The sequence below is a fragment of the Pleurodeles waltl genome, chromosome 6 (assembly GCF_031143425.1).
Source record: "Pleurodeles waltl isolate 20211129_DDA chromosome 6, aPleWal1.hap1.20221129, whole genome shotgun sequence".
In the NCBI taxonomy this organism is placed as follows: Eukaryota; Metazoa; Chordata; class Amphibia; order Caudata; family Salamandridae; genus Pleurodeles; species Pleurodeles waltl.
Genome location: NC_090445.1, coordinates 438026877 through 438053781, shown reverse-complemented (window position 1 = coordinate 438053781; position 26905 = coordinate 438026877). Strand labels below are relative to the sequence as shown.

The 26905-nt window shown below is 44.2% G+C and overlaps 1 protein-coding gene across 7 annotated transcripts in view; it reads right to left on the bottom strand.

The window, feature by feature from the left end:
* The window catches only part of NFASC (neurofascin), a 733849-nt gene that overhangs the window by 400717 nt on the left and 306227 nt on the right, over nucleotides 1–26905 (bottom strand). For 6 of the 7 annotated variants that reach the window (XM_069238522.1, XM_069238515.1, XM_069238519.1 and 3 more), the window contains 2 exons: nucleotides 6829–6846; nucleotides 3487–3592 (listed from right to left, as the gene is read on the bottom strand). In XM_069238522.1, coding sequence (XP_069094623.1) covers nucleotides 3487–3592; nucleotides 6829–6846 — 124 coding nt within the window. The remainder of the gene's footprint in view (nucleotides 1–3486; nucleotides 3593–6828; nucleotides 6847–26905) is intronic. The other variant, XM_069238518.1, reaches the window with a different exon arrangement.

The window sequence follows — 26905 nt, the reverse complement described above, 5'->3', positions numbered from 1 at the left end:
GCAGAATGGTTATAATAGTTGTCAAAAGATGAATTGTTGAGAGAAATCCATGATCTCACTTGTAAATGATGGAAGACAGGAAAATGCAGAGATTAACTCAAAGTATTTCAAATACATACACAAGCTCTCAGTTCGGAGTAGTTTCCTCTTCCGTGGAATAAGACTTATTCTACATCTTACATTTGGATCACTCCTTATGTTGGCTCATGGTGCACACCAAGGGATTTTTAAAACTAAAGAGCGTTTAAGGTGTGATTATTGGAGGCCAGGTATGGATCTATGCGTAGAAAGAAATGTGAAAGACAGTGTGCAGTGCTATCAACGTGATGAAACCAGAAAAATCAGGCGATCTCCCTTGGTATGCAGAGAATTACCGACAAGCCCATGGGAGGACATTTCCTTTACAATTATAGAACCATTATGAGGTGCCTCTTAGGCAGTGTATTTATAAGTTCTTAGGGAAATGTTTTCAGGTTATCCTGAAGTAGCAGTGCTGACTGACATAACTACTAGTACAGTAATAACATTTTTGAAGGGTGTGTTTTGGAATGAAAGGAATCATAGATCTAATCTAAAAAATGACAAAGTATGTAATCATAAAATAATTTTTAAAAATGGAGTTCTTTTTGAGTAAGCAAGTGTAATTCCCAAAAGGCATTCTTCTTCTCATCCTCAAAATAATGACATGATTGAACATTTTAAAAGACCTCTTAAAGAAAGTATGCAATTGGCCAAAACTGTATAGACAAATACGAGAGAAGATATTACATACATAGTAAAACATTTAGGTATACTCCTCACGCCACTCCAGAGGTCACACCTTTTGATTTATTAAAAAAAGGCAGCAGTGCACCAGGGTTTTTATCCTATGGGTTAGGAAAAATACAAACAATCGTACTGATGAAGTTTTAAATTTAGCACATTGAAAAAAGAGTTGCACAAACAGGAAGAGGGAAAAGCAAACTATGATATGAGAAAAGCTGTTATAATTACACAAATAAATGCTGGAGATGAAGTTGTGGTAAAATGTCCAGAGGAAAGGAGGGGAGTGTCCAAATTTGAGAAGCTCCTTTATGTTGTAAATGTTGTTTAATGGAACAGGTAAACTTGAAGATGACCACATTTAGAACTTTAATTGCCATTCTGTTGTTAGAAGGCGTAGTTAAATTAATTGCTGCTGGTGAAGAACATTATTTATTTATTTGTTTACTATATTTCATTATTTTGTCTCCATATATACTGTTTTACTGGTTTCCCTGTCATATAGGTATTTGTATAGCCTGCCTCTATTTTGTGTTTTCACTTTAACTTTATTTCTCCCTTTTATTTGTTTTATGTTGTCTTTGTTGTTGGGAGGGTTGTGTGTGTGTGATGTTTCTTCCTAGCAGCTCTGCTGCATCATGACTTTAATATTCTAAGGTTTTTAGAATGTTTATCGATGAAACATTGGAGAAATGTATGAGAGGTGGAGTAAGGAAGCTGCATGGATATGAGATGACTGGACTCCTTTTATTTGAAATAAAGCTTTGTTGAACTTCTAGAATATTTGGACTACTGACGTGTCATAGAACGAAACCACACAGTATGCTTGTTAGAAATGGGCTGCCTTGGAGGTCATAAGGGATTTTCACACCTAGGCCTTACAAGCATGTGTGTGCTTAGAAGTTAATCTAAAAGTGGAATGTCAGGAAATAAATATAGCCTTAGCCAAGTGGAGTCACAAAAAACTTTCTAAGAAGAGTGGATGACTTTTGATGATTCCTGCTATATAAAATGATGTGAAGGCAACTGAGTGCTTTAAGACAGTTGTGGACTGTTATACGGTTTTGTTTGTGGGTCTACTTTTGGTTTTCATCGGGTGGCTGGATGGCAGAGTTTGTTTTAAGCGTACAGTGTTGGTGTTTTCCTTCAAGTGGTTACACATACTGCACTTTGATGTTCCATCCTTCCCATCATTGTCCTTGATGTGCAGTTGCACAGTATGTTTTCTGACACTTGCTCATGTCTATTTATGATGTGATGCCTATATAATGCTTTATGCATCAGTTCCCTTCAATGTAGTTTTCCAACAAATAAATACTTGTTACAAAATGCTGAACATCTGTTCTGCTGCTTGACTGGGTTTTAGGCAGATGATAATCATTGGTGATGTGGTAACGTCTTTGAAATATTGTCTCAAAAATATAGTTTTGTGAAGGCAGGACTGATTTTTGGAAAGACGATTTTTGCTTGCCTGACTTTGATATTAGGCTTATATATGAAGTGCTCTACCCCTCTGATTTTTCTTTGCCATGATAGATCTCTGTTTTTTGAGTAGAGTATTATTTTCAGAATATAGATTCTAATAAAAAAACTATTCTAAGGCTCAGGAAGATGAGACACAAATGAAAAGTATGAGTCTTGGCTAAACAATTGGACTAATCTGCATTCTAGGAAAAAACTCACCACTGCCACAAATCCAGGGTGCATTTGTTTGAGACAACCTCGAGATGCTTTGAAGAATTCTATAATTAACCACTTTCTCTCTAGTTCTGCTTTGTTTCGCAATATTTTTGTGTGCATGCTGAGAGTCATTTGAGTCAGGCGGTTATTTGCTTTTTTTTTTCCTACACAATGAATGCACTAATTGGGCCCAATATGTGTATTTCATTGACAACTCTGGTAACTTTTTTCTATTTTCTCTTCCCAAATGTAAATTTGATTGCCATCAAGTAAATACTTGTATTAGGCTCAATTTAAATCCTTGCTCTTAACACTGCTGTGCTTTATTAATTTTTTTCTTACTAAAACTGGGATAGAAAACAACTAAGAGTATTGGATCCAATAGAGCCTTCTCCCGCTGCCACCTGCAGTGTCCTGTTGTCCAGAGCAGTGTCCTGCCACGAGAAGGGCCTCCATTGTTGTTGCTGCCAGGCCCAAAGAGGGAAACTTAAAGTAATTTTGTGAATTTTCAGCCAGGCAGAAGGCATGGATTGTGGTCACATAAATATAGCCGCAACAGGACTGAGAATTTACTATTTTACACCCTATCAGTTTATTTTCAAAACACATGTGCACACTGTTTGCACGCCACACAGGATGGCACACATTTTCGGAATTGGGCTTGATTATGTGGTGCATTGCAGAATAGAGATCTGGACGTCACACCTTAAATATTCACATCCCTAGAAATACTCACATGAGCTGAGGATTTCCTTTGGCTCCATTATTGTTGCTGCGTGGCCGAAAGAGGGAATCTTAAAGTGTTTTTGTGAATGTTCAGCAGGCAAAAAGCATGGATTGTGGTCACATACATATAGTCATGACAGGACTGAGAATTTAGTATTTTACGCCCTATCAGTGTATTTTCATAACACATGTCCACACTGTTTGCACGCCACACAGGGTGGCACACATTTTTGGAATCGGGATTAATTATGTGGAGCATTGCAGAATAGAGATGTGGTCCATCACACCTTAATTATTCACATCCCTATAAATACTCACGTGGGCTGAGGGTTTCCTTTGGCCTCACACTCAATGAAAATGTTGTCCCGGGGGTCCACTATGTAGTCCTTCACAGACTGCTTGGTAATTGTGGGTGGCTGTGGCACTGTAGGGACAGAACAGTAAAGTTAAATCTGCATCCTTGCATGCTATTACCTTACTCCCCCGTCTGTCTGACCTAGAACAGGACCAAAAGGGCAAAATGACATTCCTATCCTCACCAGGCAAAACCTGAATGTCCTTGAGAAGGCAATGGTGATTATGGTCAGTGGAAAATTCTAATTGAACCCCTATCACAAAGGCTTGATTACACTCTCACTCTCTTAAATCAAAAATAGAACAGTTGAAAAAAAGGCCAATCATATTCTGCTATGGGGCATTCAGGAAAGAAAGTTGCATTAGTAAGGGTGGGGAACATCCTGCAATATGCAGGATACTGCAGTTTTGGGATGGTTTATCTCTCTAGGTCGTAAGAAGCCCTTTCTCATGGGTTTGGTAAAGGACTGTATGTCGGGGCTGTAATGACGGATTGTGTTCTGGGGGGCACGTGGTGTAGTTACTAGTGGCTGTATCTTGGGCCTGTCAGCTGCATTATGGGTATGTGATACACTGTATCATATGAATTGCATCCTGGCTGTGTAGGGGCCTTCGTCCTTCATGGATGAATCTCCATGGAGAAGATAGTAAACGTACAACTGCCTCGCTTCCTAGAAGACAACAACATACTCGACGTCTCCCAGTTTGGATTCCGCAAAAACCACAGCACCGAGACCGCCATCATCGCCTGTACAGACGACATCAGGACCAGATTGGACAAGGGCGAAACCGTCACCCTCATCCTCCTAGACCTCTCCACAGCTTTCGACACCGTATGCCACCAAACCCTCCGCACATGCCTTTTCAACACCAGAATTCGGCACAAAGCCCTGGACTGGCTCACCTCCTTCCTCTCCGAAAGGACCCAAATGTTTGCCTCCCTCCTTTCCGGTCTACAGCCACCAAGGCCATCTGTGGGGTCCCCCTAAGATCTTCCCTTATCCCCACCCTTTTCAACACCTACATGGCTCCTCTCTCCAACATTCTCCGCCCCCACTGCCTCACCATCATTTCATACGCTGACGACACCCAGCTCATCATCTCCCTCACTAGGAACACAGCTACCGCCAAGAATAACCTACACGCTGGACTCCACGACATCGCCAAGTGGATGACAGCAAGCCACCTCAAATTGAACTCAGAAAAAACAGAGATCATCATATTCGATCCCAACAAGACAGCATGGAACGACTCTTGGTGGCCCACCACCCTTGGACCATCCCCACCACCCACCACCCATGCACGCAATCTTGGCATCATACTGGACTCCTCTCTCTCCATGACTCAGCAAATCAACGCCATATCATCCTCCTGCTTCAACACCCTTTGCATGCTACGCAAGACTTTCAAATGGATTCCTTTAGAAACAAGAACAGTCACCCACACACTCATAAGCAGCAGACTTGACTACGACAACACCCTCTATGCAGGGACCACAGCCAAGCTTCAGAGAAAACTCCAGCGAATCCAGAACGCAGCCGCACGTCTCATCCTCAATCTCCCTCACCATGAACACATCTCCACCCACCTCAGATCCCTACACTGGCTGCCCATCAACAAAAGGATAATTTTCAAAATTCTTGTCCACACTCACAAAGCCCTCCAAGACACTGGACCGGCCTACCTCAATGAACGAATCAACTTCCACAAACCAACTCGACAGCTCCGCTCCGCCTACCTCGCCCTCACTACTGTCCCCCGCATCCAACGCACCACCTCTGGCAGCAGCGCCTTCTCCCACATTGCCGCCAAAACCTGGAACTCCCTCCCCACCAACCTACCCAAGACCCAGGACCTTCTAACCTTCAGAAAGCACCTCAAAACATGGCTTTTTGAGCAGTAACCCACACCAGTGCCCTGAGAGCCTACCGGGTGAGTAGTGCGCTTACGAAATTTATTTGATTGATTAATTGAAAGGCATTTTATATGGAGAATGTAACTCAGCAGATATGGGGGACAAGTAGTCTCTTGTGGATGTGGGGTCTTGATTCCTAGAAATCCCTTTATCTTGCAGATATGTATTCTAAGGAGAGGACTGTATCCTGGGAGGGTATTTTCTGGAACCAGAGTTTCCATTCTACGGATTTGTATCCAGAGGGAATTCTGGTGGCTTCTCTTTCTGTGGTATTTCATGGGAATAAGTGACATCTGTAGGAAGTAGTGCATCTGTGAAGAAGGGGTTGTGACCTGCGGCTGCCTCCTGATGGGGCAGTGTCTTGAGACATGAAGCTGCATCCTTGGACCCACTGTAGAATCTAAATCAGTGGGTTTCATCCAGGGGACACCTTATGTGGGGGCTGTATACAGATGGGACAAATCCTAGGTGTAAGTTATTATGGTGGAGGGGGAGTTCAGCCTTCCTCTTGGGATGATGTAATCTATACTACACCGTTCTATGAGGTCAAAGCTTGAATTTTATGGGGTAGTATTCTGGAAGTGTGTTCAGGAGGCTATATATTCTGTGGTTAGTTTTGCTGTGCAGAAGGGTTATGTCCTGGGTTAGTGGTGTATCCATGGATGCAGGAGAATTTTAGGGTCATATGTACGTAGAATATGGCTTGCGGTTGGCAAATAGCGAATTTTTGCGATTCGCTATTTGGTAATCACAAATACCCATGTACTAATTTGTGTTTTACATATTGTACGATTCCCAGTGGGTCGCAAATAGACCTACCTCATTAATAATCATGAGCCAAGTCTCATTTTGCGACCCATTGGGAATGGCATAAATCACAGGGCTTTGACATAAAGCAATCTTTTAGTTTTTTTAAAATGCAGCCTGTTTTCCTTAAAGGAAAATGGGTTGCGTTTCAAAAAGAAAAATTAAAAGTTTTCTTTTCATTTTCAAAAGTAGGCAGTGCCTACTCTTAAAAATGTTTATACAACCAGTCCCAAAAACATTTGCAAATGAGTTACCACCAGCTTGAAATTGGTGGTAAAATGTGAGTGTTTTGCAACCGCATTTCGGTCACAAAGGGACGCCCTAATCACACCCCTTCCTAAAACTGTATCGCAAACCCAATTTGTGATTCATTAATAGGTTACAGAATCGCAAATAGGTCTTGGTACATCAAAAAATGCTTTTTTGGGGTCGCAAACGGTCTGATTCTGCGAATCTGACCCTTTGCGACCTCCAAAAAGCTTTGTACATCTGTTCCTTAGTGTGGATCACTCTTGACCTCGTATGCAACATTACGGAGGTGACAGTGGCTCCAGGGGTGCAAAAAAGAACAAGGATAGACTTACACTCTCTCAGAATTTCAGCTGTTAGTTCCCATGTGAGCAGGGATAGAAAAGAGAGGAGGTTAGTGGGAAAAAAGGACCAATAACACAGTACCTGTTAGAAGAAAACATTGTTAGATTCTGACACAACCACTGCTTCCAATAGACACATGTATAATTTAGGGAACAGAACTCTCCCCACTAAATTTTCTGCTCAGCATCCTAACCTTCCACTCCTCTATTTATTCTGAATATAAGTCCTCTGCACGTTTCCTTAACTTTCCTCTTCCCAAAGATACTTTTCTTCTTCCCAAATATACTCTGTTAAACCTCCTTGTCTCAACTCACTAACCTTCTTCTACCTTCACACCCACTTCTCCCCCTGCCAAACCACTATTTTTTAAATCTAAACACCCTTTTCCTCTCCTCAACTCTTTTTTCCATTAACCATCCTCGCTGCTAACCCTCCTGGGCACCATCTGACTAACACTTCCCAGTCCATTTCCTCCCCTACACTTCTATCACCTAAATCTTTTCTTCTATATGGTCTCCCCTACATCCATCTTCACAGGGCCCTTTCTCCCATACAACCCCACACAGGTACGATCAGATGGTGCAGCACATCTGGACACACCTTAGAATGACAAAAAACACACATTGAGCAATTATTACAGCTAGGGGAAACGTGTATTAAGCCTCTGCTGGTGCACCTTGCATGGTCCTTGACAATGTGACCCACAGACGTGCTTCCTACTGGCAGTCACCTGCAGTGCAGGTGAGAGGTTCTCAGCTACAATCACTACACGTGGCACACGATGAGCAGCCTGGAGCCTATTGGTGTTTAACTTTTCTAATGGGCTAAACACAACTGAGGTGAAGGTGGAAGGGCAGCAAGAAAAAAAGAGGACTACAATACAGCAAATATTCATTACAAAAAAGGAACATTCTAGCAGGCAAGACAATAAATCAGCACAATGCAATTTTTTATTACAAATGAGCAAAAACAGATGACTCCTATTGAGATTGTAACTTAAGTGAATAAATGTATTTGCCAGCAGTAACAGTGAAGGGTGCTCAGAGCACACCAGTGTGCTCTATTATCTCACAAGTGAACAATTAACCCTTTCACAGTTATACCTTTTCCTTCTAGAATGACAAGCATTTTTCTTTATAATTTGGGGTAGTTTGCGCCTAGGCCTCCATGACCTTTTTCCACATAAGGTATCCACAGCAAATTAGCGTCTTTTTTTCCAATATTCCAGGGATTTCACAGGTACCCAGGGTTTGTGGGTTTTTGGGAAAAAGTGCTGCACAAAAACCATGTTTTTCTTCTAAAAATGGCATCAACAAAAGGTTTGCTGTGCTATTTTCCTGGCTTTCAGGAACATACAGACCTGAATTTTAAAAAAAGCCTTTTTTTGCACAGTTTTGGCATCTTTCAACGAGGTAAACCATTTTCCTAACCTTTTTATATTCAACCTTCTTCCAGCTTATAGTGGAAACTAGGATGAAACCAATGGGTGATGTCAGAAAGCTAGAAATATCTGAATATTAGACAAAATTATGAATTCAGCAAGGGGTCATTTGTGTAGATCCCAAAGGTTTGACCAAATAAACTAACTGTTGAAATAAAAATAACAATATTGAAAATGAGTATGAAAAAACTGCCATTTGGCACTGTTCCATTTGAAATTTCGTCACAATAGTTGATTTACAAAAGACATACACCATTACATCTGCTGATATATAGGGTTTGTAGGTTTTCCAAGAACAGGAGACCAGTACCCAGAGCCAACAACTTAACTGCAACTTACAATGTTTTTTATTTGTGTACCATGTATAAAGCAATTTATATGAAGAGTTAAAATGGGTATGAAGAAAACCTATATATTTCAGAAATAGACACCAAATACAGAGTTTAGGAACAGTGGGTATTTGTACATTTCTGAATTTGTGGGTACTCAATCTAGCATATGATTCAGAAGGCATTTTTCAAAATGTCTTCTTTCTTACACAGTGGCTTAGATTTGGAAGGGACAAATTCAGAGAAATACAATTGGTAACAACAAATATTCTAGTATTCTGTATACTCACATCTCCTGAAGAAAAATGGTACCTCACTTGTGTGGGAAGGGCTAGTGCCTGCAACAGAAATGGGCCCATAACACAACATGGACATATCACATATGGAGGGGTCTTCAGTAAATGAGAGGATCAGTCGAGTATCGTCTGCGTAGGAGATGATGTTGCGTCTGTGGGATCTAACGATGTCGGCCAGGGTGGTCATGTAGGTATTGAACAAAGTATGCCACAAATGGTGCTCCTGGGTGTAGAGGTGAAAGGAGTGAGTCCTGTCATGAAGGAGGCAATCCATTTGAGGGCGTTATTTTGTATTCCAATCCTATGGAGTCTGTTGATGATGGTGTGGTGGAAGACGATGATGAACGCGGCTGAAATCTGGGAGGATTAGGGTGGTGGTTTCCCCTCGGTCGAGGAATGCTCTACTGTCATCAGTGGCTGCGATAAGTGGAGCCTCGGTGCTGTGGTTGGAATGAAAACCTGATTGGGAGGTGTCCAGTAGTTTATTTTCTTCCAGGTAGCTGGTGAGCTGCTGATTAATGGCCTTCTCGAGTACTTTGGCCAGGTAGGGGAGTTGAGAGATGGGTTGGTGATTCCTGAGTTTGTTGGGGTCAGCAGAGTTTTTTTTTAGGAGGGGCTTGATTTTCGAGGTTGAACAGATGGTGGGGCATGGGTCAGTGGGTGCCCCTGATTGAATGGATGACATGATGACTGAGGTGGACTGAGTGGTGAATGGTGCCCACTTGGAGCTTGTGCTGTTGGTGTGCACTGAGGGGTCGAGGGAGCTGAGGCTGCAGATCATGGGTTGAGGGTCGAAGTTGTAGTAGACGGTGGCGATCTTTTTGTGGAAGTAGTCTGAGAGGGTGTTGCAAAGTTCTTAGGAGAGATGGATAGTGTTCTCTGTGGCTGCTCGGTTGGAATATTCTTTGACTATTTTGAAATTTTATTTTGTGCAGTTGGATGCTGAGTCGATGTGGGTCATGATGGCTGCTCTCTTGGTCTTCTTGAACTGTTGGTAGTAGTTGCTGAGGGCTGCTTTGTGGGCTGTTCTATTGGAGGGATTCCTGGTGGATTGCCATTGTTTCTCAAGTTTGCAGCTGCTGCGCTTGGTGGCTCTGAGCTCCGGTGTGTGCCAGTTTTGTTGGTCCTGGCTAGTTTCAGCGGGGCAACTGCGTTGGCGCATTTGGTGATACAGGAGAAGTTCAGGATAGCCATGTTGGGTGAGGCCATGGGTTTGGATGAGCTGAGGGCCTGCATCCGCTGTGAATCAGTTATTCTGCTCCAGTTTCGGTGATTGGCTCTGTGCTTCCTGGTGGTGGTGTGTTGGGTGTCGGAGAGGGTGAAATGGACGATGCTGTGGTCGGACCAGGACATTTCTGTGACGTGGCTAAATCTGACTTTGCCACTGGAGGTGAAGAGGGGGTTGATAGTATGTTCGGCCTTGTGTGTGGGTACACTCACTAGCTGGGTGAGGCATATGTTGCTCAAGTTCTCGAGGAGGGTGGTGGACATAGCGTCGCTGGAGTCGTCAATGTGTAAATTAAGGTCACTGAGTAGAATGTAGTGGTTGGAGTCGATGGCTAGTGGTGTGACGATGTTGGGATGGCGTCGCAGAAGACTAGTAGGGGTCGTGGGGGTCTGTATACGAGGGTGCTTCTTACAGTAGTTTTGGCTTCGGTTTATAGTTAGAAACTGAGGTGCTCCATGAGGAGTGAGGTGTCGTCATTGGTGGCGATACATTGAATGGCGTTCTTGAAAATTATGATGATGCCCTGCCATGTTTGTTGGTGCAGTCTTGGTGGATGATCTTGTAGCTGTCGGGTGTTGCGGTATCGGTGTCAGGGTTCGAGGAGGAGTTTAGCCTGGTTTTGGTAATGAAAGCAACGTCTGGTGAGAGGGAGGTGATGGTGTCCCAGATTTCCGTGACGTGTTTGCAGAGGGAAGGGGCGTTGAGCGGGACACATCGAAGAGGTTCTGGGTTAACAGTGGCCTTCCAGGTGGGTGTGGCGTAGGGTCCTGTGTGGGTTGGCGACTCTGTACAGCAGAAGAAGCAGAAATTTTGGCAGGTGAAGGGTCCTTTGGTAGCACAAGGGGATGTGGTGCAGCAGTTGTTGTTGTGGCACGCAGGATTCATGGTTCTGAGCTCCTCAGTGGAGTAGGGGTGGTTGGCTAGAGGGCCAGGGCTCCTGGTGCTGGGCGCAGTCTGGCACGGACAGGTGCAGATGGAAATGCCGGTACACCACTGAGGCCCCCAGTGGCGGGGGGAGGGTTGGGAGCTGGGTGGCCGGAGGCGGGAAATGGGGAACAGAGGAAAAGGAGCAGATAAGGCAAGAAGGGTAAAAATAAGCTGAAAAGAGGGGATAAGGGTGCAGAAACCAAGCAGAAAAGAGGGGAAAAGGAGCAGAAAACAAGGCCTGATGTCTGGGAGAGTCACTCCCGCCCATCTGTCAATGAAAAATTATCCCTGGTGCCTAGTGGGCTTGCTGCCCCCACCCACCACCCCTCCCAGGGGCACATTGGAGGTAACAACATCCAATTTGCTCTGAGGGGTGAGGAGGCAGAAAGGCTTTTAGGCCTGAGGGAGGGGAGCACTAGCCCATTGTGAGGGGGCAGCTCCCTCTCTCAAAAATTAGTCTCTTGAGCCTAGTGGGTGGCTCCCTGTCTGCCTGGGATCACCCTCTTCTGGCAACCCCCGAGCAAGGATCCACTAGAAAAAGGTAGCATTGAAAAGAGGAGATTCTCCCCTTTTTAATGATACCTCTCCTGTCTGAATCGGTGCTTGGGGGCTGAGATATGCCCCGAACACCGACACAGTGAAATTGAAATGAGCTAATCGGCTCATTTCACTTTCATTTTCTGTAAAATGATGTCAGCATGCCGTGCGCGCAAATTGTCATTGCAAAGAGGATCAAAAACAGCCTCTATTGCTGGAGAAGCTTTTACCCAACTTGTAAGGCTAAACTGCATGTAGGGAAATCCCTCCAGTCCATAGCAGCAGTCTCCAGCACGTCCATAGCACCCAAGAGGTTAATACGGTGCGCCTATTTTACTACTTGCAATACAAAAGTACACACAGTATAAACAAATTAGAATAATCAGAGCACAAATTGAGGCTGGACGCACGTGAACAGTTACCCCTCAATATATTTAGAGAGGGAACTCTATTCCCCATACTGGAGGTTTAAGGAGGCCACGAAGTCTCACCTTCTGCTCTGGCACTGCTTGCATTACGGAATACCGTGTGCGTGTAACCTGGCCTCAGGGTGTGTTTATACTCGTTCCTTTTTTTAAGGTCTCACTAGCGCAAGCATTAGCTGTTTCCACAACTCATTTGATGCCAGAAAAAAGGATAGAAAGGAGAGGTTTTCAGTGTTGATTTACTTAATTAATTTGTAACACTTATTTGAAAGAAAAGAGTGTACATTAACATACAGTGCCTAAGAAATGTACAGGTGATTAAAGTAGAGGGCAGGGATTAGCCTGATGACATGTGGACAACAGGTGACCCCTTAGTCTAACATCAAAAATTGAATAAAGGCAGATCTCACAAAAATTGAAGCTGGTTCCACAGGCATGGGTCCAAGCGCGATAAGAGCAAAATCAAGATGAAGCACACGGAGAGTTAGGTACAGATAACAGTTATAAAAAATCCTAGGCAGGTAAGGAAAAATCAAATAACACAAATAAAGTGGTACCATGCAATCAAAATGTTTGAAAACGAGGTATAGAAAACTAAATTCACATTTAAGAGGAAATGGCAGTTATTGAAGCTGGTGGAGACACTGGGAAACAACGTGAGTGGCGGCAGGGAGAAGAGAATGCAAACACAGGAGTATTAAATAGATTTTAACAGGATTGAGAGAATATTTAGGCAAGTCCACAAATAGGGAAATACAGAACTTGACATGAAACTAAACCGGAACGTGCACCAATGACTTAAAAGAAAAGAAAGATACTAGTATCTAGAGTTTGCAAATGATGAATATGTGAAACCAACAGGCAGTGACAACTGAAGTTAAATGGGGCCTAAATTCCAAAGACGAAATAGAGTGCAAGACCATATTATGGGAAGGCACAGAGTATGGGATGTTAGCAGGAAGAAAAGCAATAGAGGGAGGTAAGTTACAAGAAAGTCAGCCAAGATAAAAAGTACCTCGGTTCCTCTGGGATTCAATTTTAAGAAACGTGACACCACCTCAGTGTCAGCAGCCACAGGCCAAGTAAGGAAGTTATCCCGTAGAGAGTTAAAGAAATATGAGACTGAAAAGAAGATTACTGAGTCGGCAGTGTAAAAGTGTAAAAATCAGACTTGAGGGTATAAGAAGAAATTATAGAGAAAGGAAGAATAATATACAGAGAAAAAAGAAACAGGACAAAAACTGAGCCTTATGGAGCCTTGTTCGATAGTGGCTGAGGTACAGGCGATGCACCTTTTCATGAGATCAACAAAGCCTGTCATACCTGTAAGAAAAAAGACAGGTGAGGCTCCCCAGTGAGGAGAGAAAGAAGAAAGGAGAACAGGGTGATCTGCTGTGTCAAATACAGCAGAAAGATCAAGAAGAATTAGACTGGAAAGTTGGTTGACTTGCCCTGCCTTTGGATATAGAGAGCATCACGGATTCGGTAGGATGTCCAGATTAGAATCCAGTTTGAGCAGAAAATAGAAGGTATGAAGAAAGGATCAGAGCTGACAACTGCATGTCCCAAAGTTTTGGAAAGAAATAGGAGGAAATTAAGCTTATAGTTAGCAAGGTCATTGGGACCAAGTGGTTGATTTCTTGAGAAGGGAAGAACAATTGATTCAAGCACTTCTACATGAATCAACATATTTTTGCATTGGCAAGAAAGCTTAAAAAAGCAATCCCATTCCATGAAACAAATTCTGCCCCTGCAAACCTCAATTTGCTGGGGTATATCTCCAAAAGGAACTACAGCAGCACATACACCTACCACCACACCAGCTATCATCAGAGCACCAAACAGAGCTGCTGCAACAGCAGTGACCACTATAAAGACCACAGCTACCAATAGGGTAGATACAAAAAAAAGATGCCAAAACAGCAGGGATAACAGTAGAGACCACTGTTGTACCTACAACAGGGACCATAGCTAACTCCACAGCACGGACAAAAGCAATCTACCAGGCAAGAGGAACACCACTGACCACAGTTGTAACCACAGCAGGGACAACAGCAATAACAACAGCTGTTATAATAGTAGCCACAACAGCCAGCGACCACAACTAATACCACAGCTGCCAACATGGAGGAGTAACAACAGCTGCTAAGACAGCAGGGACTACAGCTAACACCAGGCACGAAACTCATCAGAAATAATCGGTACCAGCACAGCCGGGTCCAACAGCAATGACCACAATTGCAGACACAGCAGCAACAACAGCAACAACAACAATGGCTACCACTCCAGCAGGAATCACAGCAAGAACAGCTTCCTTAAAAGCCATCACCACAGTAACAACGGCTGACAGAACACTTGCTATCAAGGCAAGCACCAGAGGCAGGCAATGATGACAGCTAGAACCACGACTGGGACCACAACATCAACCAGAGTCGTCACCAGAAGTGCAACAATAGCAGCACCAATAGCATCTACCACAGCAGCAAAATTGTTTGCCACCATAGTAGCAACAAAACCTGAAACCACAGTCATATTAAGAGCTTCCACTACAGCTGCAACTACAGGACAAACCACAGCAGTATTGGCATCAGTCAACACAACAGAGACAACGGGAGCAACCACCCCTGTAATCACAGCAATGGCATCAGCTCGCACCACAACAGGGACATCAACAGTAACAGCAGTTTTTACCACAGGTGGGAACACAAAAGCAACAGACTAATTATGCCTCATTTTTCATTATACCAAACACTTAACACACCAGACTTCTATTTCCGTCAAATATTTGAATATTCACAGGCTCTGTCTATGAATGAGCTCTGCTAAGGGGAGCTCCCTGATCACAGCCATGCTTGAAATGTGCCTGTGCTTTTGTTATGCCGGAGCTCCAATAACAGCAGAGTTCAGGACACATCACTGTTCTAACTCTACCAGTGTTCTCTTTTTTACTTTACTTTTTAGAAAAAACATCTTGTGAAATGATTTGGCAAATGTATTTGTAAGTATTGACTTGATTTTACAAAATGTTACAGTAATATATACCAATATTATACTTGGGGTCCAACGCATAGTGTTAAGAGATGTCACCATGCTTATGATTTGTGCAAGCTCTCTTTAATAGCATCTGCCGCAGGTTACACAGTCACCTCTAAACCGACCACAATCCAAGTGATCCAGTGGTTGCCAAGGACAACCACAGATCCACACGATGCCCCCAGAGCTCTATAAGTTACATCAGAGTTAAAGGTGCAGAGGCAGGTTGCAACACATCTTTCACACAAACCATGAAAAAACAAATGACCTGTATTGAAGGAAGGAAAGAAAAGGTTGCAAGAATACATCAGACACATTTCCAACAAAATATAATGATAAATGGTAAAAAATAAGTAAAGTCTACTAAGGGAAAAAAGACCAAAAGGAAATGTAATATAAGAATAGCTAAAACTAGTTTAAACTTAGAATCCTAGAAACAACTTGGGAACAAATACCAAATACAATCTAACATAAAAGCTGAAAGGAAGGTTTAAAATTATACAGAATAATGTTTAGCATAAACAGGAGACCTAATGAGTAGGGCATAACTTCAAACGATGACCCTTAAGAAGCGCAGGTGGCTTCCTGAGTCTAGGAACATCTCCATTTTCACCGGTCATGTCAAGGTTGTAATTGCACGTTGGTAACAGGGACATGCTCCACACCTCTCCCTCACTCATCACCACAACATTTTTCTTGACCTTCATTATCTGTTTGGGACCACTGAACCTTGGTTCTCCCTTTGGAGTCCAACCCGGTTTCTTCACATAAACCATCTCACCTTTCTCACAATTTTTATGCTTCATTCCACCTTTTCATCAAAGCGTCTCTTGTACTTCTCCTGGTATTATTTGATCTTATGTGAAGGCGTATTTGAGGTACCTTAACACTTAACCATGTAGGTTCAATTTGGAACCATCAATTCTACCTTTAAGCTTTTGAAAAAAAGAAATCCCTGTCACACTGTTGGGACTATTGTGATGGGCCCACAATTTCTCACGCAGGACCCCCCTCTAAGGCCTTCCGCACTCCACTGCCATTTGCACACATGCCCTTATCAAATATTTCATGCTTTCCTCTAGACAGTTAGCTTGTGGTGCATAAAGAGCAGTGTAATGATGCGTAATTGGCGAATCCTCAAGAATTGTAAAAGTTACAACAAAGTTAAGGGGGCAGAGGCAGATTTCAACACAATGGTTGCCAAATGAGGGTTTATGAGATCACTCACAGTCTAACCATCTCAAATTGCCTACATTGTGTATTTCACTCTGTTCCGTTGTTAGACATAATGTGAGTATATATAAAGCCTACATCAATGTCAGGTTTGAGTTTTACAACTAGGTGAACACTGCATGGCCTTGTCAGAGTCAAACTGGTATGGGTCCAATTTACAATGATGCATTCTGCTAGTTGTCTCACTGGATGCAGATCCAACAACAGGGCCAGATTTTACCATATCCAGTAAACCTGGTCCTGGTACAACAGGCCATTTGTAGTTGTGAGACAGGTAACTACTCCACTTTCCTCTTAGTGATACTTCTCCAACTTAATCATAACAGGGCCCTTTGTGGGCAGTGCCAAGCCATTATGGCCAACTGCACTAACAGTGCAGGGGTTATGAAGGCCTACTTAATCCATTATGTGCTAACACGTATCATCAGGGCTAGCTTACCGTCCTCCGTGTACAGTGCAGTAATCTTCAAAGCGCACTGAACCTGCTGTACAGACTGTACAGGAGTTGTAACTATCTTGCTATGCCGGCAGTACGTGTGTGACACGTTTGCTAATTCTTCCATGAGGTCCGTGCAGAAGTCAAGACCAGATGAACCTGCTGTGTTAATTGTGACAGGTCATTAGGCCCTGTGATGTGTGTTTATGTGTTAGATATAGAGTCCTTCTAATTGCACTGTATGTAGCTTGTCTCACTTTGTGTGCAGTGCTCACGAGGGAAACCACTGTGTGGACTGTGCAGAAGTCATCACAGCTTTTTCCATTTAGAGTCTACCTGGTATAGAGGTTGTCAACGACCAGGCCTCTGCAGAATTGTGTGTGCAAAGATCATAAAGACCCAATCATCTGGCTGCTAAGACAGAGAAGAATGAGATAACCAGCTCTTCCTGACATCGCTAGCAGAGGACGAAACAGTGAACATGGCAATGCTCAAATAGTAACATACTAGTGGCAAGGAAAAGTTGATGACGGGCAGTTTGTGATGGCACAACCCACTTAGTTTTAAAGTTGCTAAAAATGTGCTGTACACAACCTGTGCACAAGTATCTCATTCAGTAAATTTGCTTGTTCCAAATGCTGGTATCAAAGGCCATATGTACTAATATATGGTCGCAATTTGTCACTAGTATTTTTGCGACCAGTAAAGATTTTTAAAGAACTGTCCTAGGTTCTACTGGTTCATAAAAATTTGAATCATAATAGGTAAAAATTCGACCGTTGTCATGCATATTAATGAGGAAGGTTGCAAATTCTGACTCACGGCTATTCGTTGCCTTCAGGGAGATGATGGTCTGCTGGGGTCAGCAGACCACCATATTCTGATTAATTTTAAATAAAGAAATAGTTTTTTTTTTAATGCAGCTCGATTTCCTTAAACGAGAGCAGGGCGTGTCAAAAGAAAATAAGAAGTTTCACTAACTTTTTGGGGGGATCAAACAGTGGTCCCATGGAACACTGCCTACTAGCAAAATATGTTTTTTTTAACGTGCACAAAGTAGAAGGGGTCACTTCGGGGCTGATTTACTGAATCAAAGGGTTTGCGAATGGTAAAAGTCTTTATACACCTAGCCGAAAGTTAGGGTGACCAGGCGTCCCGGATTTAGCTGGACAGTCCCGGTTTTTAGAGGACTGTCCCGGTGTCCACATGCTTCTCTTAATTTTAAACAAATGTCCCAGTTTTTGGGACAAAGCTCATATCATTACATAAATGTCCCAGTTTTTGGGACAAAGGTCAGATTATCTAGGGAAGCATAAGTTAAAGGGATGCTCTCCTTTAACAGACGCCTACAAAGTATGCAATAATTAAAGTAATTTAACTGTTACTGTAGGGCAACACAGTCCCCTGTCTGCTCTCAGCAGAGACACAGAGGGGGGAGCAGAGAGAGGTGGGTGGGTTGGGGGTGCAGGGTGGGAGGTCAAGCCATAGCTAATTTTATATGTGTAGGCTTGTAATTGTGAGAGTGTGTGTGTGTGTGTGTGTGTATATATATATATATATAAAACACTCCGAGCCCAACACTAGATTGCAGGACTATGCATAGCATGAGTATCTGTAGCTACACATGCCATCGAACATATATATATATATATATATGTGTGTGTGTGTGTGTGTGAGACACATGCATAGGCACACATTCACAAAGCTACGTAAAAAAACGGGACATGCCAGATATAAAAGTGAGTGTAATGTCTTTAGTCCTTCTTTTATGTCTGACCTGTCCCGGTTTTTGCTCCTCAAAATTTGGTCACACTACCGAAAGTGCTTAAACAGAAGAAACTTTCCTGGACTCCAAGATACCTCCAGGGAATCCTTGTCAAGTTGTGCACACTGCATGGACAGACTGTGGCCATCGCAATCCATTCCTTCATTATTGGTCAGAAGGCTCTTCTCTCTCTGGAGCAATGTTCACATAATGAGTGGCGTAGATGTGTTATTTAAGATAAGAAAAACACCTCTGTCGGAATCGGAATTGAATCAAGGTGCAGGCAAACAGGACAATGCAGTTAGAAAGCTGTACAGCAGCACGCAGGCGCCATAGAGGGGCTCTTTGCAACGGCTCCTCTGGGAAATTGGCCCGTATTTATACTTTTTTTGCGCCGCATTTGCGTCGTTTTTTGACGCAAAAATGGCGCAAACTTGCAAAATACCATTGTATTTTGTAGGTTTGCGCCGTTTTGCGTCAAAAAGTATAAATACGGGCAATGTTTGCTCATAAAGAGCGTCTTGTCGAGTCAGCAGTGAAAGATCCCGTCGGATTCCTCGCAGCGACCGAAGCTTTCCCTCGTCCTTTCTTCGTGGTCCGCTGAGACACAGGGAAGGCTAAATAATCTGGCTGTGCACCCCTGGCACGCCGCTCAGCGCTACCACCACAGGGTCAGGCTCACCTGGCTCGTGGTTCTGTGCTTGTAGCGATGCCATTCGCTTGGAAGCCCCAACTCCTGGCAGGTGCAGCCTCAGTGGCAAACCTCCACTGACCACTAGGACCAGGAGAACGGGACCCGCATCAGAGGAACCGTGGGGCACATCTCTTCACCTCGGCTATTGATTGATGCCAGGCCGGGTCATTCAAAGGGAAGGTGTTAAAAGGCGGAGAGCGTCTAAATCTAGAGGGGCAGTTCCGCGGAACTCGGAGCCCCTATTTTTAACGGCTGAACAAAATCCTCAGGTTCAGGAAAAAGTACAAACCTGGCTAACGAGCTCTTAGTTGTAGTTCAGCAGCTTCTCGCTGCATACAATCATATAGCGCCGAGAAACCTTCATTGGTGGTGAGTGCAGCATTCTATAAATCCAGATCGGGCAGAGCTTTAGCGCACCCTCCTCCGCCCCCATCCGTGGCCTGTTTTAGCCTGGACTTCTGTTTGTGTTGTTTCCCCACAGGTCCCCGTACCTCTTTCGCCCCCGCTCTGCATATTTCTTGAATTTGTAAATTACTTTTTCAGTGGGAGAATCCATTCTACATTCTGACAATTCCCCCATCATTCTCATCGCTCACCCCTCCCTTTCATTTCATGCTCATTCTGCACTCACAGCAGTCACACCACCCACCATGCTCTCGCACCGTTCCTTGCACTCACACCATTCACCCTCCTCTTACCCCACACTGACACGACCACACCGCTGACTCTGCACTCACATGGCACTCCACTCACCTGTCACTCTAACTGCTCACCCTACACTCAATCTCAAACAAGCACATCACTCACCATGCGTTTACTCCTTCCACTCTGCACTTTCACTGACACCTGAGCTCAAATGGGCACATCACTCACTCTGCCCTCACATAAGCCTTCGCATCACTCACACAGCTCACCCTTCACTCATTTGGGCACACCAGGCACATCACTCACCCTGGACTCACATCACTTACCCTGAACTCACACAGGCACATCACTCATCCTGCATTCACACAGGCACTCCGTTCACCCGTCACTCACGCAGTTCACCCTGCCTGCACACAGGCACAATAGTCCACCAGAACTCACACGAAACACCACTCACCCTGCACTAACTCCTCTCATCATGCACTCACCAGTCACTCCCACAGCTCACCCTCCATTCAGACAACTGCAGTGTTCACCCAGCACTCACGCTGCCACACCACTCACCCTGCATGTACACTCCTCACCCCACTCAACCTGAACTCACTCCTCTCACTCTGCACGCACTCCCTTAACCGGGCACTCACATGGGCCCTCTTCCCACCTTGCACTCATCAGCACACCTTTTACCGTACATTCACACCACTCACACTGCACTCACACACTATTCCCCCTCACCCAGCACGTACTCAAGCACACCGCTTTTGCTTCATACATAAAAATTATCCAACTCCCTCGAAAATACACATACTTCTATAAAGCTATCCACATAGTACCTGCTCCTTCCGTAGAACTAGATGCCTCATCCGTTCCATCCGCAACTACCGGGCAGAGGATGTGGGACGGCGCGTGGGTTGAGACCAAAACCGAGGCTTTTGGGGGATGGTGCAGGATTGAGGATCGGTCTGAGGTTGTGGGGATGAGCTGGGAGTGAGTGGTAATGTGGTGTAGGTGGAAAAGGCAGGCACAGGTTGCAGAAGGGGGAGTTAGGGAAGCAAGCACAACATTTTAAGGATGAAGCAATATGACAGAGGCTGTGGGCTGGTGAGGGAATCGATTGGGGACTTCAGGCTAACTGAGCTAGTGGGAGAAGCAGCACCGGCTACAGAGGTGCTTTTAATCCCGCACCTGGGCCTGTTGCCCTGCACAGAGGCCTGCTGTTTCGCTGCTGCTGAAACCACAACGTGGAGCAGCACTCATGGTGATAGTGCTCTGCAAAGGCAGGTACCACAGTGGAGAGCTGTCAGAGGCTTTGGGCACGGGCACCAGCTTCTATAGGACATTGGGACTCAGGGGCCCAACAATATTTGAGTTGAAAGGATGGTGCACCTGAGAACACACCAAAGCCTGGGCTCTGCATGGGAATGCAGCTGTCAGCATGGAGATTTTCTGTTCATCTTCTCATTTAAGACACATTCTCTTGCTGCTGCCATACACATGACTAAAAGAGGGGTGGGGGTTGCAGGTGATACTGTGACACTGGCCCTACAGTCACTCAGGGCGCCACTGTGGTAGCCAGTTACATTTTATTTTAACAAGCTCTATAGTTTTAGAGGACTTTGAATGCTTGCCAGTTTTCACTTTAAACCTAACATCTGTATATGAAATCCAACCTTCACCTTTTCAGTGATTATTCTTTAATTGTTTCCAAAAAATAGAGCCTAATTATCACAAACTAAAAGTTGTTCTTAAACTTTTTACATTCTGGAACTGACATCTGAGGTAACTCTTGTCATAAGAGACCTTGTATTTGTTTTATAGACGGGGGCTAATGGCAAAATGCTGATCCTTATATACCCTGTGATTTTTGGAGGTACCCAAGACTATGGGTGGAGTATCTATGGCAAAATTCTGGCACAGTGTATGTAATCCTTGGCATAAGGGGCTTTCATCTACAAAAAATGCCAAACTTGGCACAGTGAAAGTAATTTCTGACTTATGACATTTGACAAAAATGGGATATACTGCCAGGAAGGGCCAGGCTTCCCTGGCACATGATGAAAGTACTGAGATAATTCATGAATGACCTTTAGGGGTCTGTGACGTTTAGCAAATTTGGCCCCAAATTTTTCAAAAAATTCTTGGTGCAGAAGATAATTCTCCCAAAAAGAGAGAGACCACTCTCCCCAAAACAACTTACAAGAAGTCTGTTTGCTTGTTTTGCTCAATGGAAAACGGGGGAAGTATCAGAGTTTACCACTTACAAAGATCTTTAGAAACTACTAGTGAGCAGAATTGGAAGGGTGTAGAGGGGCAGTTTAGGAATAGATTGCACACTGTGTCTGCAGAAAGGACAGGAGCAAAGATCTGACAGTGGAATACCAGCACTGTCTAATCGTAAAATGGATATAATTACTTACATTTCAAAAGTGACTGAGCTTGTCGTTCTCTTTCCATACCTGTAACTCTTCATGATTTATAGCCAGCATTAGGCCATGTGGTCCGCGCTATCCCAATAACTCTCTGCACCTGGCTCCTGTGTCTGAAGGGAGCCGGCCGTGTGCGGGCTGCTGCAGATGGGCACAGCAAGCTGAGACAGGGGGTTGGTGCAGGAGTTAGGATCGGTATGAGGCTGTTACATTTGCAGCAAATGGTGTGTCAATTGGAGTGCTAGGATGGGAGGACAGAACAAACTGCTTATTCTGCACAGCACAAATGAAAATGGGGAAGAACAAAACACGAACAAGCACTTTTGCTGCATTACAGTATATGCAACTTCCAGGTCGAATGAGGGAACGTTATTACTGAAAAACTCTATTCGCCAATGGGATTAGCCTGTCAATGAAAACATGGTCCACAAAACAGTGAGCACGCACTGAAGTTTTAGCAACATTTTTGCCCAATACTATTACAGCATGGTAGAGGAGCCTTACCATTTAAACTGCTACATCATTACGGTTTTTTAGGTGACAGAACACCCCTCAGGATCCAACAGGAATATGACAAGCACTGTTTCTCAATGGCAACACAAACCTTCTACCCAATTAAACACTTTACTCAAGATAACCAACATGCAGGCGGAGACAAAGCCCTATCTCAGGTGTGCTTCTAACAGCTCTTTTTATGTTGATCACATAAGGGCAAGCAACTACTGCAATTTGCAGCTAGACCTAAAAAGTAACTCCCTAAATCTCAGAATTTCTGAAATACATCCATTTACTATGGTGCTTTAAAAAAACACGTGCGTCACAGCACTATTCATGTATCTTACCTTTTCCAGATTAACGCTTGAGTTATATCACGGGTTGCGGAGTACTGTCTATTATCTAGAAGCAGTGCGGTGGTTTCAGAAAACTCTCGGTTTTATTCAAAATCACATTGTTTTCATTTATTTTCTTCTATGTATTTATTGCCAATATTCTTGCACAGTTCCTATCGGCACCCACTGTACTTTTGATTCCTGTTGAATTATAGTGACTACATGGATCTCGGTAGCACACCGTTGTTCTGTCTGAATATTTATCCTTTCACGTATGCACAGAATTTCAACCACCTCCGAAATGCAATGAACGTTCTGACATCAAAAACATTCTGCTTGAGTACGGGGTGTAAGACCCTAGCTGCGTGCCCATACTGCCATCCAGTGGCCACCACAAGTACTGCAGTCTGCCGAAACGATCCACTAAACAGCTTCACTCCTAAACAACAATGTTCGCGGCATTGATAGCCCTGCGGAACACACTGACTTGACAAGTCGTGCAGACCACAGACTCGCTCTACTCAGCAACTGCGACCGCAGCACCCCTGGCTGGATTTGGTGGTACACCGGTGTAACGAGGCACACAGTTTCGGAACCACTGCTCTAATGAGATGTTTACATGGTAGCATCTAGTGCTCCACAGGTCCCAAATATCAGCACCATCTTTTGTTTTTTAATCTTATCAAACCCTATATCTTCACATCTGAGCTATGAATTTGTGACCTGTTTGTAAGAACTTGGGTTATTGGTTGAGGAATTAAGGGCCATATGTACGAACACTTTTTCCCATAGACACAGAATGGGTAAAAACCTTTGCTACATCTGGCCCTAAGTATCCACCTCAAGTAATAAGCACAATCATTCTCAGAGTGAACCACTAAATTTATTAAGTAAACTGTACCTCAACTCCCTGGTAGATAGCCATGGTACACAATGGACAGGCTTTACATAGAGGCAAGGTGTAAAGTATGTATACAGTGCTAAAAATGTACTACAGTCGAAATGCAAAATGATAAAACCTGGATATTAACTTTTAAAAAGAGCCCTTGAACTATTTCTCTAGTTGATACCAATCTGAAATTAGCATCATAAAGTTTTTTATTTAAATTCAGTGTTTCCCTAAGGAGGCTGCCAGCCCTGATACACTTAAAATCACCTTCATGCATCCATGCAGAATATTAAACCTTTATATGTCTTACTTTTACATACCATGCACCCTACACTATTGGCAACACAGTCTACCTTAAGGGTAACTAATTAATATTTAAAATGAAGGTTTAGGTCTCTCCAAAGGTCTTATTTTGGTAAGTCGAATTTGTAGTGCAAACCTGCACAGCCAGGCTACTGGTGGCAGGTCTGCAATCATGAATGCGCTGTCATTGCAGTGAGTGGCACAATGAAAGCTGCATATGACCTTTATGTCATATACTAGGGACATAAAGTTAAGTTAAATTTGCTGTTCAGGACTATACCAATCTTACCATGTTGAAAGCACCTGCCCAGCATTTTGTCACTGGTTAGCAGGGGTAGAATGTGCAGAGTACTATAACCACCAAAAATAGGGTTAAGCAAAAAGGCCAAAAAATTCAGTGTGACCGTGTGGAAAGGGCAAATTTCCAACACCGTTCACTCACACAGGGAGAGTGTTTGTGGGTATATGGTTTCTGAAGTCTTGCCAGTGCCAGGACACTTCCAGACAGGATTCTTCAGTGGGCAGTAAACATTTCCTTTCTCCAACTTTTACCTCCTCCTTGAAATCCTCCTTGCAATGGAGATGGAGGTATTCCCAGGAGCACGTCTGCCAACCAGACTCGAGGCTCACTTGACTTTGACAGACCCAACCTGCAGCAGTTGAGTGGTCTCCATGATCAGCTGTGTCTTTCTCTCTGCTTATACGCTTACCCACATCTTGCTTCTGTTACCATTTAAGTCATGAACCTGCTCTTAACTGTGTTTCACTTCCTACTCCTTTCCTTAACCAAGTATCTCACTTGCCTGCAGATGTGATTGCTACATTCTGAGAGATGGCAGGAGGGGCTCTGGGAAGTCAGGAATTAGTCTTGGGGAAAGAACTCTGGGGACACAGGGGCCGGAAAGCAAAGAGGTTTGGCACAAACATAGTAAAACATGGCAACCACCTAGTGGATGCTATTCATAGAAACAAAGAAGTGAAAGGAGTCAACAATAGGGTTCATACTGCTCTACCCACATCCCTGCCCTTGACTGTATCTATTCCGCCATGTCACTGAGTTCACCAATTGCTGCCTTAAGCTAACAACCATTGGCTAAACAAAGTGTAGAGGAAAGAAATTTTAAAGAGGAGTGGAAGGTTTATAGTATGCAAAAGGAAGACAATCTCCCAAGTTATTCTTGTGGCTTACGTTGCTAGGTGTGCACATTTTTCTCTCCTGGGCAATCTATCTTGCAAAATGGAATTTGACCGTTTGTTAGCCAACCTTGTATACACAGAGTTCAAATGCTTTTTATGTAATCTTCACATGAACTTTACTCACATCCAGAACACTTATTCTGAGTCCACTGTCCCAAAATAGGATACTAAGACAGTGAATAACCTGCAGGGGACAGAGGGTTAATGTTCACATCACAAGTCATAGCAGCTCCCTCTGTTAACAATGATCAAAACCACTTGTAAAGGGGCGTTTCAAGTCCAAACTGAGACGGAGAAATAAAGCACATCATATGAGAATAAAGTTCACAAAGCAAAAACATTTGAGCAGACAGTGCTACAGGTGTTTTTTCTAAACACATATATTAGGAACCACATTCAGTATTGGACTGGAGGAGAACAGAATAAAAGGGAAAATAATTTGTCTGACTTCCATCAAAAACTAAAATAACCTTTGAAACAAAGGGTGGATTTTTAAGGATTTCTTTTGTTGTGGAAACCTGAACAAGGTTCACTGAAACCTGCCAATGTCCCACAAGCTATTGTGGCTGACATGACAGTCAAAAATAGAGCCAATTGTCTTTAATGCTGGTGCAATCCTGACTGGTTTACTTGGGGGTGGGGGCTGGGGGGCAATTCACCTTGAAAAGACTATGGGGGTCATTCTAACTCTGGCGGGCGGCGGAGGCCGCCTGCCAGAGTTCCCCCTCCAGAACACCGCTCCGCGGTCAGAAGACCGCCGCAGTGATTCTGTGTTTCCCGCTGGGCTGGCGGGCGACCGCCAGAAGGCCGCCCGCCAGCCCAGCGGGAAACCCCTTCCCACGAGGAAGCCGGCTCCGAATGGAGCCGGCGGAGTGGGAAGGGTGCGACGGGTGCAGTTGCACCCGTTGCGAATTTCAGTGTCTGCTAAGCAGACACTGAAATTCTTTGTGGGGCCCTCTTACGGGGGCCCCTGCAGTGCCCATGCCATTGGCATGGGCACTGCAGGGGCCCCCAGGGGCCCCACGACACCACATACCGCCATCCTGTTCCTGGCGGCCGAACCGCCAGGAACAGGATGGCGGTATGGGGTGTCGGAATCCGCTGCGCCGCCATGGAGGATTCCTTAGGGCAGCGGAAAATCGGCGGGAGACCGCCGGTTTTCCCTTTCTGACCGCGGCCAAACCGCTGCGGTCAGAATGCCCTTGGGAGCACCGCCAGCCTGTTGGCGGTGCTCCCGCGGTCGTTGACCCTGGCGGTCAATGACCGCCAGGGTCAGAATGACCCCCTATGTAAAGCGGCTAGGGAGAAATGCACTTATATACAAGAGAATAGACTGAAGACCAGATTTAGACAGAGAAGATAAGAATACTGCCTCTTTTGGCGCCTTTTAGGATCCCAGTGCTGGCAGTGTCACCGAAGGAAGAAATCGCAAG